At 34.8% G+C, this 20,134-nt stretch overlaps 1 protein-coding gene across 2 annotated transcripts in view; it reads left to right on the forward strand.

Moving 5' to 3' along the window:
* ERO1B (endoplasmic reticulum oxidoreductase 1 beta) overlaps positions 1-15,624 on the forward strand; it is a 66,519-nt gene extending 50,895 nt beyond the window's left edge. For both annotated transcript variants that reach the window (XM_024252286.3, XM_054561116.2), the window contains 8 exons: positions 1,186-1,197; positions 3,744-3,770; positions 7,271-7,363; positions 7,494-7,740; positions 8,789-8,858; positions 11,905-11,991; positions 12,960-13,093; positions 15,352-15,624. In XM_024252286.3, coding sequence (XP_024108054.1) covers positions 1,186-1,197; positions 3,744-3,770; positions 7,271-7,363; positions 7,494-7,740; positions 8,789-8,858; positions 11,905-11,991; positions 12,960-13,093; positions 15,352-15,412 — 731 coding nt within the window. In that variant the 3' untranslated portion in view covers positions 15,413-15,624. The remainder of the gene's footprint in view (positions 1-1,185; positions 1,198-3,743; positions 3,771-7,270; positions 7,364-7,493; positions 7,741-8,788; positions 8,859-11,904; positions 11,992-12,959; positions 13,094-15,351) is intronic.
* Positions 15,625-20,134: the final 4,510 nt, after the last annotated feature.

Raw genomic sequence — 20,134 nt, forward strand, 5'->3', positions numbered from 1 at the left:
TACAACTATTTTCTAACAGGTTTTGAGCAATAGGAACTTTTGTCCAAAAATGAAATCTTATTTCAGAACCCACATAATAAAGCTGATAGGCAGAGCTGCTATGTTGCCCTAGAGCCCAACCTCTGGCCCCTTCCCCACCTCTAGGCCTCCTGGAAGCAGCACCTTGCCCAAGGGTTTCACTGATTACAGTTTGGGATATACTCTTATTAAGGCCTGTCTCTGCTGAGGAGCAGTAATTTAAAAGAGAAAAATATTCCAGGTTGGAAACAGTAATGTTCAGAGAGGATTGTGTGCGTAATGATTAAAGGAGCAACTTTATGTAGTAATTAATTAATTATTGAAAATAGTGGTCTTTATGACCATTTTTAGTTGCTTTCTGATGTTATTTATTTTAAAATGTGCAAATCTTTTTTTTTTTTTTTTTCTTGAAACAGAGTCACGCTCTGTCACCCAGGCTGGAGTGCAGTGGTGTGATCTCGGCTCACTGCAACCTCTGCCTCCTGGGTTCAAGCAGTTCTCTGCCTCAGCCTCCCCAGCAGCTGGGATTACAAGGTGCCGGTCACCACGCCTGGCTAATTTTTTTTTATTTTTGGTAGAGATGGGGTTTCACTATCTTGGCCAGGCTGATCTTGAACTCCTGACCTCGTGATCCTCCCAAAGTGCTGGGATTACAGGCCTGAGCCACTGTGCCCAGCCTTCTTCTTCTTTTTTTTTTGAGACGGAGTTTTGCTCTTGTTGCCCAGGCTGGAGTGCAATGGCGCTATCTTGGCTCACTGAAACTTCCACCTCCTGGGTTCAAGTGATTCTCCTGCCTCAGCCTCCCAAGTAGCTGGGATTACAGGTACATGCCACCATGCCTGGCTAATTTTTGTATTTTTAGTTGAGACAGGGTTTCAAATGTTGGCCAGGCTGGTCTCAAACTCGTGACCTCAGGTGATCCACCCACCTCGGCCTCCCAAAGTCCTGGGATTACTGGCGTGAGCCACCACGCCTGGCCAAAATGTGCAAATCTTACACTCTTTGGCCTGTATTCTGATTAAGAGGACTCATTTGCAGGGTGTCTACTCAGTGACCAAGGTTCGTGATATAATTAATAGTTGAACAGTTTTAATCTCAAAAAATAGTATTGGGATCTGAGCTATGTAAGACATTTTCTAAAATCTTTTCTATTATTTTCTCTTTTAGGCGAAGATGATGGTGAGCAAAACTCATGTTTGTTTGCTTCAAGTGTGGAGGAAATTTTTTGTAACAATCAGAATTTGATTTTTCCTTTATGTAATTCAAAAGAAAGTATTCCTATTTTCTAAGAAAATAGCTACTAATGAATGGTGACCAAAAAAAAGATTATTTTATATAAAGTTATCCTATGTTAAAAAAAAAAAGACCATTTTTCCTAAATGCTTAGTTTGTAAATCAATTCACATTACAAGTTCCCCATTTTAATACGTCCTGAGGAAGTGGGGAGAAGGAGTTAAGGTAGTTTTACCAGATAATTTGTCTTGTGACCTCTTTATTTTCTTATTGACTGAAATTTCTAACCTCAGGTGTCAATATAATACTTAATTTGATGACAAGCAATTTATCAACAATTGATTATTGAATGAATGTTGGTTAAAAGATACCCCCAAAATAGCCAAAAGAATTATTTCAACTGAATGTTTACCTCTCTGTGTTCAGGGGCACTGATGGGCGTTGTCCAGGGTGGGAAGATGTTTAAAGCAGGGCGCTTTCCCTCTAGGAGCTGAGGATGCATAGGATAGTAGGAAAGATAAGCACTGTACATAAACAATGGTAATGAGGTAAAGAAATACTCCATACATGGTACAAACAGTAGGTGATATTATAGCTCCTTAGAGGAGAAACAGATCCTATCTCACGGGAGCAATGTGGGAAAGCTTACTGGAGGAGGGGTAGCATTTGAGGTGAATTTTGAATAATGGGACAGATTTAGATCCGTAGAATTGGATAGTGCGTGTTGGAGGAAACAGCATGCAGCTGGGAGTTGAGACAAGTCAGGCATGTTTGGGGAGACAGTAAAGAGACCCTTGTAGTGGTAGGTAAGACTATATAGTGGTAGTTTAAATTAGATTGATAGAGGCCATATTTTTAGTACGTTGGATACTAGACTTTTCCTGTTGGCACTTGAGGTATTTTGAATCACAAGTGATATAATGATAAATGTTCCTTACTATATGTTGAATGAATTAATTTGTTAGATGTTTTCATTGTTGTACAAAGTATGAAGACTCTCAGTAGGCAAAGTAATTCCCCACTGTCTAATTTATCCCTAGACTCCTTACTCAGCTCATCTGAGTGTTCGGTTTTTCTATAATTTCTGTCGTTCTCAATTTTAAAAAAATAACATCAAGGATAGGTAATGCAGGAAGTGCATTAACAATTTTGATTCTTATTGACTGCTCTCTTTTCTTTCTCTGTCCCCCACTCAGAATAAGGTTACTGGGCCAGGAATGGTTTTTTTTTTTTTCCCCAAGTGTTTAACATGTTTTGAAATATATATACATTGTGGAATGGGTATATTGAGCTAATTAGCTCACATACCATTTTTTTGGCGAAAACACTTAAAATCACAGCAATTTTCAAGAATACAATACTTTGTAATTAACTATAGTCACCATGTTCTACAATAAATCTCTCGAACTTACTGCATTTCTTTAACTGAAATTTTGTATCCCTTGACCAGCATCTCCCCGACCCCAGGAATGTTCTTCAGCATTAGTACACAGATTAGTCAAGCCCTTCTGTATTCTATTAACTTTCCTGAAGAATTATATTGAAAATTAAGAGATTTTTTAGCTGTCCCTTAAAACTTATTAGTCTTAGAAAATTGAGGAAATATTCTTAGTTTTATTGGATTAGGAAAAATGGAATAATCAATAGTTGGATGTTTGTGTTAATTATAATTCATTTTTTTGGAATATTTAAAAAGCACTATGGTTGTTATGAAAAGCAAATTTGAGATTGTTAAAATGTTTGCCCCATGTTTTCAGATATTTACACCTTCAATGAATAAGATTTATATACTTTTTTTTTTTTTTTAAAGAGGCAGGATCTTGCTATGTTGCCCAGGTTGGATCTGATCTCCTGGGCTCAAGCAATCCTTCCCCCTCAACCTTCTGAGTTAACTGGGGCTACAAGTCCAAGCCACTGTGCCCAGTTCATATTTTGACTGAAATGTTTTCTTAAAAAAGTTAAGAGTCAAAATATTTGTAAAAACACTCTCTTAAAGTTACTTAAATTATTTGTAGGCTTTATTTCCTGGAACCATATGGCTATTTTTCTATTTTACCTGAAGCAGTAGACATTTTAGAGAGATTACTTAATCTGTCATAATTTTTTTTTTTTTTTTTTTTTTTTTTTTTTGAGACAGGGTCTCACTCTGTCACCCAGGCTGGATGGCAGTGGTATGATCTCAGCTCACAGCAACCTTAGCCTCCTGGGTCCAAGCAATTCTCCTGCCTCATCCTCCCGAGTAGCTGGGATTACAGGCCTGCACCTCCATACCCGGCTAATTTTTTGTATTTTTAGTAGAGATGGGGTTTCGCCATGTTGGCCAGGCTGGTCTTAAACTCCTGGCCTCAAGTGATCTGCCCACCTCGGCCTCCCAAAGTGCTAGGATTACAGGCATGAGCCACCATGCCCTGCAGAAAGATTTTATAAACCTAATTTATTCTACTTTATAAATGACCATATAATGTTTTAATCCACTTTTCTCTCTCTCTCAGGAGAATCATTCTACACATGGCTAGAAGGTAAACAGTCTGTTCTAAATTTATTGGATTTTTTGTAAAAAATACTGATTTATTTAGCATATTTTTGTAAGGTCTAGGATTTTATTACCTAGTCAACTAATTTTGACAGTTTGAAAAAAAAATGTGTTTTAGGTTAACATATGGGGATAAAATTATGTGAAAAGTTTGAAGATAGTGGTCAGCTAAAAACCAGGTTTATATAAATACACAGGCCAAATACTGTCATCAGGTTTTCATAATACTGTCATCAGGTTTTCATAACTAGTTCCCTAATCTTATTTCTGTTCTGTATGTAATGTTCATTCAAACTACTTCTCTAGTAACGAGTATGCAAGATATTTTAAAAGTGGAGACATTCCTTTCGGAAGGAAGTACTTTTTATATATAAAATTAATGGAAGATAAATATGAATTCAAAAGGTTCGAAACATATTTGCCATGTTAATATAGTCTAACCTTGTCTAATGAAAAGATAAAGCAATATAGATCCTGCTACATTAGATGCTTTTGCATTCTTGTACTTCCAGTGTTGAAAATATCAAATGCTATTAATGGAAAAGTGAAATGTTGTAGGATTTTAATAACTCAGGTTAATAACTGGATATATAATGCTTTAAAAAATTTACCTTACCAAATTGCCATTAGTATATGAAATTAAAAATTAAAATATATTATTAACAGATAAGCAAGTAGAATGACATAGGAAAATTGATATTTCATAGCCATAACCTTACAGGAATACTACAGAGTAAAACTAATTCTATTTTATGCATGTCAGTTGGTCATGTTATCTTATGAATATTATTTCTTTTTTTTTTTTTTGAGTCAGAGTCTCGCTGTTGCCCAGGCTAGAGTGCAGTGGCGCCATCTCGGCTCACTGTAACCTCTGCCTCCCAGGTTCAAGTGATTCTCCTGCCTCAGCCTCCCAAATAGCTGGGATTACAGGCACCCGCCACCACACCCAGCTAATTTTTGTATTTTTAGTAGAGATGAGGTTTCGCCATGTTGGCCAGGCTGGCTTGAACTCCAGGCCTCAAGTGATCTGCCCACCTCAGCCTCCCAAAGTGCTGGGATAACAGGTGTGAGCCACCATACCTGGCCTATTTCTTTGTTTGTAATGAACTATGTGCATGTGTTGGCCATTATTAAGGTGAACATTATTGATGTGCAAATTCTGTTAGGAGTTATATGAGAAAATCGCTTAGGTAGAAGATGTTTAGCTTTGTTTAATAAGCTCTACTCTAAAGATACAAATTGTGGAAAGTAGCATTTAGGCTAGAAAAGGTAGTCAGAGACTCTGAGTGTTAGTAATGCAAATGAAATTTAGAAACAATATTGGATTCTATGTATACTATATCGACCATTCTTCCAGTCTTACTGTTGTGAGTATCTGAATATTGATACATGGTTCCAAAGAGCATTCCCCTATAGGCAGCTGACTCAACCTTTTCTGAGATTCAGTTTCCTCATCTGGAGCATGGAGAGGAGCCATAGCAATCCTACTTACACTGTGAGTGTAGATGATTCCTGTAAAGGTCCCTTTGGAAACCACAAATCCATGTCCAAATGCCACATATTACTGTTACAGTAAATGCAACCCCTTTCTGAAAGTTCAAGTGCTGAAAATGCATTTTAATGAAATTAAAAAGAGGAAGAAGAGAACCATTTTCTAAATTGTGTAATTGAATTGCTCTATGTTGTTAGAAGTTGGTGGATTCTGCCTTGGTAAGTCAGCTTTTGCAGATGTCACTTCAGAGTGAGATTGAGAAGGCTTTGCCTGGACCTCAGTAATTAAAGATGCCATCCAGCCTGGCATAGCCTGTATGTAGGCCAGGAGAAGCTCTCCAGCAATTTCCTGCTAAGTGTGTTGTGTGTCTGGGTGCACTTAGTTGGTGCATATTTTATTATTAATTTGGTTAAAGTTACCTGTTTTTCACAGTTTGTGGAAATACATTTCTATTCCTCTCCCCTCACTTTATCCCCTACCTCATTGCAGTGGTAGGGGCTTTTTGGGCTTTGCAAATTATAACTGCTTTCCAGTTTTCCAGGTCCTGGTTTGTAGGCATATGGATTTTCAGGAGTTTTGCTTTGCTTACTGTCCCTTCTCTTGTCTTTATCCATTTTACTGGACATAAGCACAGCTTAGAGAGAGGTTGGGAAGAAAATAAAGTGAACTTCAAATCTGATATTTTGTTACTTGATAGTAGATTTGATGAAAAGTTTTAGTAGAAGAGAAGTTAGTACTTAATGTTGTATTAAATATATTCATATTGTTTGTATCCATTGTTATCGTAAACATTCAAAATTGTCATATACTTTTAGGGAGGAAGCTACAAAATAAAATTTAATTTATTTTGGTCCCCATCCATGACAATTTGAATATTCTAGCAAGAATTCCCAATTAGGGAACAAGATCTCAAAAGAATTATTTTTTCCAGTTAGAGGCCACGGGCTTCAGAATCATCTGTGATAGGACAGAAAGAGAGATTGAATTGCTGAAAAATCTTAATAGACACAAAGAAAACCACATACTCTTACATTAAAAAAAAAATTCCCCCATCATATAAATGAGACTATTTTACTTTCCACTATTAAAGCCCATTTTCCTGCATGGGGAAAGTGTTAAAAACCTGTTGGATGAAGGAGGGAAAAGCTCATGGCCCTGTATCCAGTGACTTCTTAAAATTTTCTGCATTTTTATTTATTTAAGAATTTACCATCTTAATCATTTTTAAGTTTACTGTTTAGTGGCATTAAATACATTCACAATGTGTATTACTCCTATTATCAGAGAAAAATCTTTTAAAATGGGGGCAGGGGTTAGGATAGGATGATGGGCTGTCTTGACCTCTTAAGTTCTCAGCAAAAAAGCCCCTGTGGCTTAAGAAGGCTACATCAAATAACGCTCTGTTATATTCCTGTACTCCACTGATATGATTCCACTGAAGTAGTAAATAGTCAACATGTTCTTTTTTTAATTAGTTGAAATTCCTGGCTTTCTGTTTTCCAAGTTTCAGCTCCTTACAAGTAGAATGTATGGTTAAAAAATTAGACAATTCCAGGGCAGAAGGTTAATAAAACCCTTATTTCTCTGCTAGCAAATAACACATATGAGGAAGGGGAAAAAAATCCGGCAGTGACTTTATAATTACATTTACTTTAGTAAGTTCTTAGCCTAAACCACAAGAAAACCTGTGCTGTTGCTGTCTGAGTAACATGGGAACTTGCCAACTTTATCCATAGTGTTTTGACCCCTAGTTGCTCAAACTTTTCTGCTTTTTTCAGCATTAAGTTCTCATCATATTCAGTTAACTCCATTCTGAAGCCAAAATCTTATTTTGCCTTCTAGTGAGAGAATATTGATCTAATCAGTTTTATATTATTCCTTGATATATTTTAATGTTCTTCAATCAAAAATAAGCCTACATACTGAACCTCCTTGAGTCAATATTTCTGGTATCTAAATAGGTGTAATTTCTTTTTCAATATTTTTCTGAATAGGTTTGTGTCTGGAGAAAAGAGTCTTCTATAAGCTTATATCGGGACTTCATGCTAGCATCAATTTACATCTATGCGCAAATTATCTTTTGGAAGGTAATCATATTTTTAAGTGGAGATTTTGCCTTCTATTAGTGTAAAAATTATTGGAGGGAATACATATTCTTTAGAGCAGAAAAAAATCTTATTTACTAAAACAATGTAATGTATTTCTCTTTCTCTTTAGAAACCTGGGGTAAGCCCAGTTGGGGACCTAATATTAAAGAATTCAAACGCCGCTTTGACCCTGTGGAAACCAAGGGAGAAGGTCCGAGAAGGCTCAAGAATCTTTACTTTTTATACTTGATTGAGCTTCGAGCTTTGTCAAAGGTGGCTCCATATTTTGAGCGCTCAATTGTCGATCTTTACACTGGAAATGCAGAAGAAGATGCTGACACAAAAACTCTTCTACTGAATATCTTTCAAGATACAAAGTAAGAATTGACTATCCATGATTTGAAATTCTCCTCTCTGTATTCAAATGAGGTAGCACTTAAAGTACACAAAAACTGACTCCTAAAAGTTAAGCGAGGGGAGATGTAGAACAGAAAAGGAAAGTGATCAATAGAACAACAGAATTTAAAAATATTTCTGAAAATGTTGATGAAAAAGCATCAATAAGGCTTTCTTTTGCAGAAATTTTCACACTTGAGAATAGTGCTTTAAAATATCACTAAATTTTATGTAGTATCAAAATTTAGTGCTACTTTAATGGTCTTTCTACCAATTTTGTATTCTTCTAGTCACTTTATTTACTTACTTATGTTTGAGACAGAGGCTTGCTCTGTTGCCCAGGCTGGAGTGCAATGGCACGATCTTGGCTCACTGCAGCCTCTGCCTCCCAGGTTCAAGCAATTCTTGTGCCTCAGCCTCCTAAGTAACTGAGATTACAGGTGTGTGCCATCACACCCAGCTAATTTTTGTATTTTTAGTAGAGATAGGGTTTCACCATGTTGGACAGGCTGGCCTCTAGTCACTATATTTAAATTTAGATGATAATATACGTGTGTTTGCATTGGGATGGATATGTAAGGAAACATTAGCCTTATCTTCTAGAATGTAACCTTTTAAACAAAACACTTGGTCAAGAAAACTTGAGTTAACTGGTTTTTAAAATAAGCCTGGAGGAGAAAGATTAAAAAGTGTTTAAAGTAAATTATGTATTAAGTTTTTAAAGAATATTAAGAGAATATTGCCTATTTTTTACATAGATTGTTTTCAGTTAATTTTTTAGATTACCTATGTCATTTATTTAAAACATTACAGTCTTACTAAATTTAACAGCCATCTGTGTCTTGCTTTAGTCTTTTATGAAATAGTTTATGTGTGAACTGTTTGTCACTTTTCTACATTACCAAACCTTACATCGTAGTAAATAATGAATTTTAAATATCTGTAAGGATAGAAAATGTTATCAGATTTGTGATACAGAGTACGTGGATTTTTCGTGTGTAACTTATTCCAGTACTATCATTTTATCAGGTCCTTTCCCATGCACTTTGATGAGAAATCCATGTTTGCAGGTGACAAAAAAGGGGCCAAGTCACTAAAGGTAAAAAGTTCTTGATTGGGACACGGGGTTAGGAGCAGTTTGCTGGTTATATTGTAATGCTGTGCATCTAAACTGTTTTCTTTCCCCGTTTTCCAGCTTGTCAAAGTTGGTCTGATTGGATTTTACTACAAATGGTACAAAAAGCCTCTCCATATTTCTCAGTTCCATTGACCAACTGCTTAGTGAATCGTTGGTCATTTAGTATGTCCTATAACACCTTTATAAATGTCTTTTTAAAAGATACTAGTTGAGGGAAAGTTTTCTTAGTTTAAAATCAGTGTATATTGTTGTTTTGATGCAGCTTTCAAAATATGAGCTTTTAGCCACTTTGAGGACAATAAATAATATATTTTTCTAAAGTTTATTTTATGGAATGTTACAGTTTTTGAAACATATGTTTGTATCCCTTTGGACTAACTTAAAAGGTAAAAATTACCTATTAACCTGTGATATCAGAAGGAGAATATGTTTTCAGAACATTACCAAACTTCATGTTAGGTGTTCTTTATTTTCATTTGCTTGAAGTACATTAAGAAACAAATTGTACCCTTAAAATGTTCATAAAAGTATTTGAAATTGGCAATTTTTTTTTTTTACTTTTAAATTTATTTTTTGAGATGGGGTCTCACTATGTTGCCCAGGCTGGTCTCAAACTCCTGGCCTCGAGCTGTCTTCCCACCTCAGCCTCCCAAGTACCTAGTATTACAGGCACAAACCACCACACCTGGCCACAAATAATCTTTGAGTACAGCTTCACAGTCTTTTATATGCACTTCTGAAATCTGGGTAGTTTCAAAAACTGAAACATTTTCTCACGTTTAGTGCAAGGTAATTTTTTAGCAAAACCTGACCTAAACTGATCTAAGAATATAGCAGATATTCACAGTTTTGTGGGGTTGTTTTCAAATTCTGCTTGGTATGAGTTTTTTATATTTTGCTACAGAAACATTAATGGATTTGACTGCAGGGTGTCTCCTCACACTCTGGTGAGATGTTTCATAATATATAGTACATGTACTGTATTTCTCAAATTTAAAAACTTCTGAATTCTAAAACACATTTGACCCCAAGATGTTTTAGATGTGGATGTACTATAGGAACCAATAAATCAATACTTGGGTGATTCTCCTTTGGTGAGACTTTCTTGGTATTTCTGAAATAAGTAATTTAGTCACAACTATATTTTAGTGTTGGAAGGTTGTTTTATTTTACAGTTGTTTTAGAGGTATATTGCCATTTTGGTATTTTATATGTTAATTCATTTTTATAATGCTTCCTGTTTTCTAAGTATTGACCTATACGTTCTACTTTTAATCTTCAGAATGATCTTGTATAATAGGGCAACTATAATTATGTATGTTTTTGTAGATGAAAGTGAGACTAAGCAAAGCCTAAGGGTCTCACAACAAGCTTTTAACTACACGATGCTGGGATTTTGTTTGCTGTTTGTCAAGGATGTATGAAGGAGAACCTATGTCCATTTTCCATCTGCTGCAAAAAACTTGCATGACATGAGAATATGACCAGCACAGGAGTTTTTGTGTTGTTTATATTGTCTTTCTTTGCCAAGGTATTGATTCCTTTCAACCCTTTGGCAGCTGGTCAGGGCTCGTGGTAGCCAGAGTTTACAGGCTACTTGCCTCCAGCTTCACGCAATAAAATATTTCCCTCAATGCAATAAAATGATTTTTATTTTCTACAGTTGCCATGTGAAACAAATGAGGAAATTTTCTCTTAACCAATCTTATCCGCAGATAAAGTGAGACCAACCTTAAAGGCATATTGCACACAAGTGCTTACAGGCAGAAGAATTTCCCCAGTGTAGGAAACTTCTTTTTTTTTTTTTTGGTGAGACGGAGTTTCACTCTAGTTGTGCAGGCTGGAGTGCAGTGGTGCGATCTCGGCTCACTGCAACCTCCACCTCCCGGGTTCAAGCTATTATTCTTCCTCAGCCTCCCAAGTAGCTGGGATTACAGGCATGCACCACCACACCTGGCTGATTTTGTATTTTTAGTAGACATGAGGTTTCACTATGTTGTTTAGGCTGGTCTCGAACTTATGACCTCAAGTGATCCACCCACCTCGGTCTCCCAAAGTGCTGGGATTACAGGCGTGAGCCACCGTGCCTGACCAGTGTAGGAAACTATTACAGCAAAATAGAGGTATCCAGTAAGCATCTCCATAAAAACTGCATTAGCAAACGTAGAGGACTGTGGGACCATATGTGCCACCCAGGCCTGTTATCTTTCATATTGATTGAGCAACCATGACAAATATAGTATGGTACTAAGGAGCGATACAAAAATTGGTCATTGTTCTAGGACTAGCTTTCTGATACAGGCTTACACAAAGCAAAGGATCAAAAATAAGTGAAACATAAACTAGACATATTTATTGTTGGTTGTATGTAGATAACAAACGGAAGCAGCAATTAAGTTCCTTAAAAGTAAAGACTATGTATTATTTACTTTTGTGTCTCCCATAGTGCATATTTTGGTGCTTTGCATAAAGTAGCTCCTCAGTGGAAAGTTTATTGAATTAATATGCAGAATGAATTTTATTAATTTCCATTAATGTCAGTATTTTAGGTACTATGTTATAGTATACAAGTTCAAATATTTTTCTTTACTGTTGAAAAACACAACTCAGGTTGGGTACGGTGGCTCACACCATAATCCCAGCACTTTGGGAGGTCGAGGTGGGCGAATCATTTGAGGTCAGGAGTTCAAGACCAGCCTGGCCAACATGGCGAAACCCCGTCTCTACTAAAAATACAAAAATTAGCTGGGCATGGTGGCATGCGCCGGTAATCTAAGCTACTTGGGAGGCTGAGGCAGGAGAATCCCTTGAACCTGGGAGGTGGAGGTTGCAGTGAGCTGAGATTGCGCCACTGCACTCCAGCCTGGGTGACAAAGCAAAACTCCTTCTCAAACAAACGGAAAACACAACTGATTTATTAATAAGCATCAAAACTTACTTATCGTTTAGCCAAATGCAGTTCAATTTTAAAAGTCTAATTAGACTGAAAATATTTTCTGCTTGCTAGGAGGAATTCCGATTACATTTCAAGAATATCTCCCGTATAATGGACTGTGTTGGATGTGACAAATGCAGATTATGGGGAAAATTACAGGTACGTGTGTTGTCTTCTCTTTTGAAGCCATTACTAACCTTTATTTTTTCCACTGAGTGCAAGCTTTTTATTAAAATGTCGTCATTGTTCATTGAATTAGAATTTAGAAATAGGCAGATCCAAGGTGTTTTTTCTGTTGATGAAAAAATTAATATTATTAAAGTATATGTGTTACATGTATGTGAAAGGATGTTTCTCATATTATTCTTTAGTGATTTTAGTTTTATTGTGTCTATGTTTCTATTGGTACAATACCAGATTCATTTGTGAAGTTGGTGGTCATTACGAACTGAGTATATTCGTATTTTACACATGTATATAGAAAGGTAAAATGTAATTACATGAAAAGATTGAAGTACCAAGTCTTGGTCATTGAATTTGTTTAAATGAGGAAAAGAAGGTCACTTAGTCAAAATAGGAAAGCTCTGCAAGACAGGTCCATCACTCTGTGTAAGCCAGTGTCAAAAGGATTGTTGAATATTTTATCTCTTTCTAACAAAGATGATAATTTATAGAAAATTAAGAGAGAATTATTACAATGGAGGCTACACTTGAAATCAAATATATCTTTTTCTATAGTGCTATTAATTGAGAAATTATTAAGTATAGGTATCATTAATAATCTCTGAGTTTTGAATTGCTAAAAGCTGTAAAAACTCCTTTATAGTTACAAATTGAACATTGTAATCCTAATATGATATTTTCAAGGTTAAAAAAGGCTTTTTAATAATTTGGAATAGTATGATATGTATTCAGTAAGTGTTAGACTATTCAGGTTTCCTTAACAGCTCAGATATGTTTATCATATGCATAACCTGTGAGAAAGTAGAAACTATAGTAACATTTTTGTGAAAAGCTCAGTTCATATGAATTTCCTAACTGTCATAACAGTGGCTATATTCCTTTAAGCTTTTATACTAGTTATTATTATTTAAAGTTAATTATGAGTTTATTGGTATTTTCTTTAGACTCAGGGTTTAGGAACTGCCCTGAAGATATTATTCTCTGAAAAAGAAATCCAAAAGCTTCCAGAGAATAGTCCATCTAAAGGCTTCCAACTCACCCGACAGGAAATAGTTGCTCTTTTAAATGCTTTTGGAAGGTAAGAACCATTATATGTTGGAGATTTTTGATTTGCCATTGGGTTTCAACAAACTGCAAAGATAATCTTCTCTGCTAAAAGTAGGGTTTGTTTTGTTGACAAAAAAATATTTTATATTGTATCTGTACTAACTTAGAGAGGCCTTAATGCTGACAAGTCAGTTTCTCTACAGGTCATAGGAAAAACTAAGTTTCCAATTGCCAGTGTTTTTCAGTTTGCTACCTTAATTTTGTGAGGAAGATATTCTTCTAATACTCTTTTTATTTGGCTATAACTTGTTCAACTACAATAGCAGGAGTAAGGAATGCGTGATTGAGAAGGTGATAAAAGAAAATTAAAACCTTCATCTGCTCCTTATTTTTCTTAAATTTTCATTACTATTTTTTTCTTTTTTCACCTTTTTCCTGCAGTATGCTCTTTATTTTGAAGCTCAGAGGTCATTTTTCTTTCACTCATTTCTACATGATTTACTTCTGTATACAGACATATAATTTGCTTGCTTGTTTATATCACCAGTGGTTTAAAAAATAATTTGAATTTGCCAGCAGAGATACATGTAATGCCAACTGAGGAATACAGAACAGAAGGAAAAGAATCACAGAAAATAATACTATGCTTCCTTGGGGAAAAAGAGAAAAAAGTCAACTAGAGGAAGAATTAAAAAAAAAAAAATAGGGGACTAAGTAATACAGAGATTATTTCTTGTTTTTCTTAACATGTGTTTTAAGTTAAAAAGAAGTAGTTAAATTAAAAACAGATTTATTATATGTCCCCCCGCTTTTTTTTTTTTTTTTTTTTTTTTTTAAAGAGATGAAGGTCTTGCTCTGTCATCCAGACTGGAATGCAGTGGCGCGATCATGGCTCACTGCAGCGTCCAAATCCTGGAGTCAGGCGTTCCTTCCACTTGAGCTTCCCAAGTAGCCGGGACTACAGACACATGCTATTTTGCCTGGCTAATTAAAAAAAAAAAAAATCTGTATAGATGGGGGTCTCACTTTGTTGTTCAGTCTGGTTTCAAACACCTGGCTTCAAGTGATTCTCCTGTCTTGGCCTCCCAAAGTGCTGGGATTACAGGCATGAGCCACTGTACCTGGCCATTTCCCATCTTAATAGCAAGGATTTCACCTGTTGCTTCCCTGTATTTAAAGATGACTATGTAGGTTGAGATTTCAGACACAGGATAGATATAGACTATCCATTAATTGGTATTTCATAAAAAATTCAGTCCATCCACTTCTGAGGCCTGTAGAAAGATAACATAGGAGATACTGAATGAAATTTAAATAAATTGAAGTGAAAAATATTGTAAATAACTTAAGCATCTCTTAAGTCCAAATTAAATTGAGAAAGTTGAAAACAATTGAGAATTTCAAAACAATTGAAAATTTCCTTCAGTCTCATAAAAAATATTCACAAATGCAGCCTTTCTTGTTTTAGTTCTATATCTAGAGCTTATGACCTTTTATTGTTCCCTAGAGTAATGGACTCAGAATCAGGGGTCCTAAAGTTCTGGAATCCTGGCCTGCTCTTTAGTAGTGGTATGAACTCAGGCAAATCACTGCTTTCCTACTTTGTTGCCTGATAATGAGATCATATATGTGATGGGCTTAGAACATTGCCTGTCCTCCTAAGTGATCAAGGAATAACTTTTCTTCTATCAAATAGTTAAAGATTTTTCTTCTATCACCCCTGAATTGTACATAGGGATACTTGAGCTTTTAGAATTACTTTTTTATATTTCCCATCCCAGAGTTTCACTTTTTGGCCTGGGCTGAGAAGCACTTCATTTAATCAGTCAGTAATCATTTATTGAATACTGTAAGCATCAATGGGTATGGGGCACAGGAGAGAGACTCAGCAGGAGACGAAGTAGAGTCTTTACCCTTAGGGAGCTAACAACATAAGACAAATTAGTGTGTTTGGGGAACATTGAGTAAAGAGCAATCATTTGAAGAGGAATGTGCAAAATAAATTTATTAGACCAATTGTAAATGATTTGAGATTCTTTATTAAGAATTATTCATATCACTGTTCCCATTATTAATCTAATGTCTCTAGATAGTATGAAGTAACAGGCTTCCTTTGCCCCTTCTAAACCAGTCTTAATGAGAATACTAATGTAAACATGGAAGCTTCAATGTTTGATGTTTTTTATTTTAGATTTTGCTTTCAAATTATAGCTTATGTAACAATATCAATAATTTGAAATACTATGCATCATGTTAGCCTTACTAATATGCTTTTTCTTTCTTCCATAGGCTTTCTACAAGTATAAGAGACTTACAGAATTTTAAAGTCTTATTACAACACAGTAGGTAATAAAGGCTTTTATGTGTCTAACTAGAGACATAAAGTGACTGTGGAAAGCCTTTTAATTGTGGACATTCATCAGAAAGAGACTAATCTGACTTCAAGAATTCTGAACCCTTAAATAGAAAATTTAAATGCTCACTTGAATATTTATGATTCTTAACAGATTATTATCAACTAGAGATATTTATAAATGAAGTAAATACTTTTAAAACATGTAAGTTATACTAATTTTGTGTTTAATTTCATGTGTTTTCATGTGCTGAAAATTCTATTTTTTTTAGAATTGGTTTTGTTTTTATTCTGTTATCCTTTATTTCCAGTTGTCAAACTTTAAATGGCTATGTCTGCATTCTAATAACACTGTTCCGTCTGTTATGGAAAAGGAGAACTAGGGAACAAATGTTGCTTGGGGCTGGTGTCAGTGAGAAAAATTTATCAATGCTTTTTAATGTGTTTTTACCCTTGCCTCACTCTGTGTATGTGTCACTTTCTATAATATAAAGAAATATTATAATATTTCTAGAATCTGGAACTGTCACCATGATGAATGGCCCTTTCAGTGCATAGTTATAGAAATTCCTGAAGATTCCCCAGGACTTCAGTTTCATTGGTTTTTATTTGCAGTTTTTAGTTGCTGTTATTGTTGCTGTTTCCAGTCTAAAGGACCTGCTTTGGTAAAGGTGAACAAGACCTCTCCCCTATGCTACCCAGCCAGATTTCATGTATGTGTAATGGGCTGGCCCAAGAGTGTTCTTTTACTTAGAACTCCTTTTGATTTTGCTTTTCTCTGCCCCTAGAAATTTTAGGGACAAAGACATTTTGGAAATTGTCAGTTACTTTTAGAAAGAAAACACTGCAGAAATATTTAACAGATTACTTCTTGATAAAATTTAAATGGGATTATATGAATTTATAATGCCAATTGAAAATATTACATACACAAAATTTGCTATTTTCACTTAAAGTAAGCATTTTTAGAGGATTTATTTTAGAATACAACCTATGCAGTCCTCGAACCCAGTGTGCTTTTCCCTGACAGGATATATAAAAAGGTAGATTAGGTCAACCCTCCTTTAAGCTTCCTCTCCCCTCACCTTTTCTTTTCACTATATATAAATGGTACTTTCTGTGATTCATACCAACAGAGGACTTTCTGTGATTCATACCAACAGTCCTAAACTGTCATTTTCTAAATCTGAGATTTAAAATCTTTAAACAATATTTAAAATCTTGATTTTTTTTAAATGTCAGCAGATAAATTTGGAAGATTGCATCTGTGTAGAAGTAATGCAGGTACAAGATCTAGAGTTTTTCCTTAGACTCTTTAGTCTTTTCTGAATTAAATAATAAGTGCTCTTAAATCCATATTTTATCCTGTCAAAGTCTGAAATGTGTTCATTGATGATTTGGTGACATCTAAAAAATTGTATTTAGTTGGCTTGGCTCACCCCTCTTAAAAATACTTAGCCATCTCTTGGTGGGATGTGGTGGGGGTATTAAGGTCTCAGAGTTATTTATTTTCTCACCTAATTTCAAACCTTTATAAACTTGGGGTTTTGTTGTTGATGGTGGTGGTATTTTTTGTTAAGTTGTTTAAAAGGCTGACTTGATTGGAGCCTCCTCTACTTTTTCTTGAGGGTTGCAAGTATTGTATGGTGGGGGAGGGGGGCCTTAAGGCAAACTGTCTAAAAAGTGACTATCCAATTAATTTAACTAGTAAATTAGTAAGAATTATTCTTAGTATTCATTCAGAGTTTAAGATGTGAAAAATTTGCACTTTGTTTACTACTCTAAATGTAAAGAACTTTTTGATAGTGTTATTTCACCGTTCCCTCAGTTAAAGATAAAGGCTATTATTTAAACTGTTTACTAGAGAAAATTCTTGCTCATGTCCATTTATTGTTTTTTCTGTACTGTGATTTGTTTCAAGCTTAGGAAAACTAGTATATTAGAGTATGTTCTAGGAAATTAAAAGATCTAGTTAGAGTAAAAAGTTCTTTTTAAGGTTCTTAACTAATTTTTTCACAACTAAGAAAATAAATGAAGTATTCTTAGGCTGAAATTCATCTTGATTAACTTTATTTTATCATAAATTAGATTGTAGGGGCAGCCTACATTTTTGTGTATGTGTTTTTATTTCTTAAATGATTGTGTGAGCCTGGTGACATTTTATGGTTCTTGTGATATAAACTGTTTTTCCAATTCACATCTTTTGTTGTGAAGTGATATTATACTAGAGTACTGTTTGCATTGTAAAAATGCTTTGCTGGTGCTCTGGCATTTTGTCTTTATCTCATCACCTAATTAAAAAACCCAGCACTTGATAATATAACTGACAGAAATGATTGTACCCGCTGATGAAGTAATGAAAATGAAAAGGAAAATATTCCTTCCTTCAATGGCATAAGTTTATTTTTTACTTAAGTGGCATCTATTTAAGTTAGACAAACTATATATTAAAATTGGTAAACTTTGAATGTTTGTTTTGATTCTTAGATTATGAGGAGGATCAGACAGAATGACTCCACAGTTTTGAAATTTGATAAGTCAAAACATTTTATTTTGACATTTTTAACATTGTGAATTATTCAATATTTGTAATCTGTTATGTATATGAAACTCTGCCATGTTTTTCAACTTTGCCTATGTGCCACTGTATATAAGAAAGGACAACTATTTTGATCTTCATCAGCATTGCCTTCAGTTGAAAATTTGGGAACAGTTCACAGTAAACCTCTCAGTAGTTTGCAAACTGAGGTACCTGCAGAAACCATAGCTACTCACCAAAATACACAGATTAGGTGCATGGTATCATGGAAATTATTTGGTAAAAACACACACACACAAAAATCTATGTGTACTGTACTTTAAGTGATATCTATAGGTGCAGCTTTGATTTTGAACAGAATTCCAAATAATTTACTATTGTACCTACCAGAATCTAGAAAATGTGAATTAAAGTACATGTTTCTGCAATCTTTTCTGTCTTGTTTTTCCCCCCCATTTTAAGTGTTTCTTTTTATGGCATGAGGATTTGATTGTAACCTGTGGAGAAGGGAGAAAGTGTATTTATAAGTAGTCTGAGGTTGTTTCTTATCATAATGGCAAGCATTGGTTGGCACTGTATTAAGGGCTTTTACATGCATAGTTTGGCTTTAAATGAATACAGCGTTAATCTTCACAATAGCACTAGTAGGTAGGTACAATTACTTCTCTGTTTTATAAGTAAGAAGACTGAGGATAAAAAAGGCTAAGTAACCCGTCCATAGTCACAAATTCTAGATCGTGGAGCAAGAATTTGAGACGAGAAAGACTGATTCTAGAACCTTTGTGACGTTTTGTAAGTTGGCCTATTTCCATTCAGCTACAAAGTGGGAACGATTAAAAGCACTGTTTGATTTGTATTGAATCATAAAGCTTACAAAATATGATTATTTTATTTAATTTTTTGAACAGGTAATACATTCACATGGTTAAAAGAAACAAACAATATAAAAAGTTATTCAGTGAATGTGTTCCTTTGTCCTTGGCCCAGCTTCCTCCACTGCACACTCATCTCCCACCATGAATAGCCTGTGCTCTTGGTTTTTTAGGTTTCCATTCACACTGTTGTAGACAGGTACAAACATATACAAATGGAAAGTCTTATTTTTTTCTCTCATTTTTATTCAAATTGACATCATATACATACAATTTCATTTTTTTCACCTAGTATTTCTTGGCAGTCTTCACATATGACTAGATAGTTTTCTCATTTTTTTAAATAGATACTTGGTATTCTGTTATGTGAATGTGCCAGTGTTGAATTAACCCGTCCTCTATTAATGGGCAGCTGGGTTGTTTCCAGACCTTGTACATATGTCATTTCACATTTATATAAATATTGTACCTGTACAATAAATTCCCAAAGATAAGAATTTTGGGGGCAAAGACTATGTGCATTTATAATTTTGAAAGATATTGGCATATTGTCCTTCATAGGGGTAGTCATCAATTCACATACCATCTAAAATTTATGATAGTGCTTGCTAACCTGCAACATTACCAATGTAGATGTTATTAAAATGTTGGATTCTGGCCATTCTGATAGATGAAAATATATATCAATATGTACATTCTTTTCCTTTTTTTTTTTCTTAAAAAAGAGACGGGGTTCCACGTTATCACCCAGGCCGGAGTGCAGTGGTATGATCATAGTTCACCGTAGCCTCAAACTCATGGGCTCAAGTGATCCTCCAGCCTTAACCTCCCGAGTAGCCTGGCTTATAGGTGCACACCACACACCCGACTGCTCAGTATGTAAACTTTTATTATGCCTAAGGTTGACCACCTTTTAATATGTTTAAGAGCCATTTGTATTTCCTTTTGTTTCCCATATTATTTTGTTCCTATCCATTTTTCTACTATATCATTGATATGTTGTTTATTATAGTTAGGGATATGAACCCTTTGACAGTAATGAGTTGCAAATATTTTCTTTCCAGTTTGTCATCTGTCTTTTGCTTATGATGGTTTTGTCATGAGTTTTAAAAAAATTTTATGTAGTCTGAATTACCAATTTTTTAGTGGTTTCTGGATTTTGAGTCATAATTAGAATGTTTTTCTCAATCCAGAGCAATAGAATAATTCACCTAAATTCTACATCTAAATTTTGAACCTCTGAAGTATATTCTGGCATAAGATATAAGTTATGGATCTAACCTAATTTTTTCCGCAGGTGATTAACCC

The sequence above is a fragment of the Pongo abelii genome, chromosome 1, assembly GCF_028885655.2.
Source record: "Pongo abelii isolate AG06213 chromosome 1, NHGRI_mPonAbe1-v2.0_pri, whole genome shotgun sequence".
Taxonomy (NCBI): Eukaryota; Metazoa; Chordata; class Mammalia; order Primates; family Hominidae; genus Pongo; species Pongo abelii.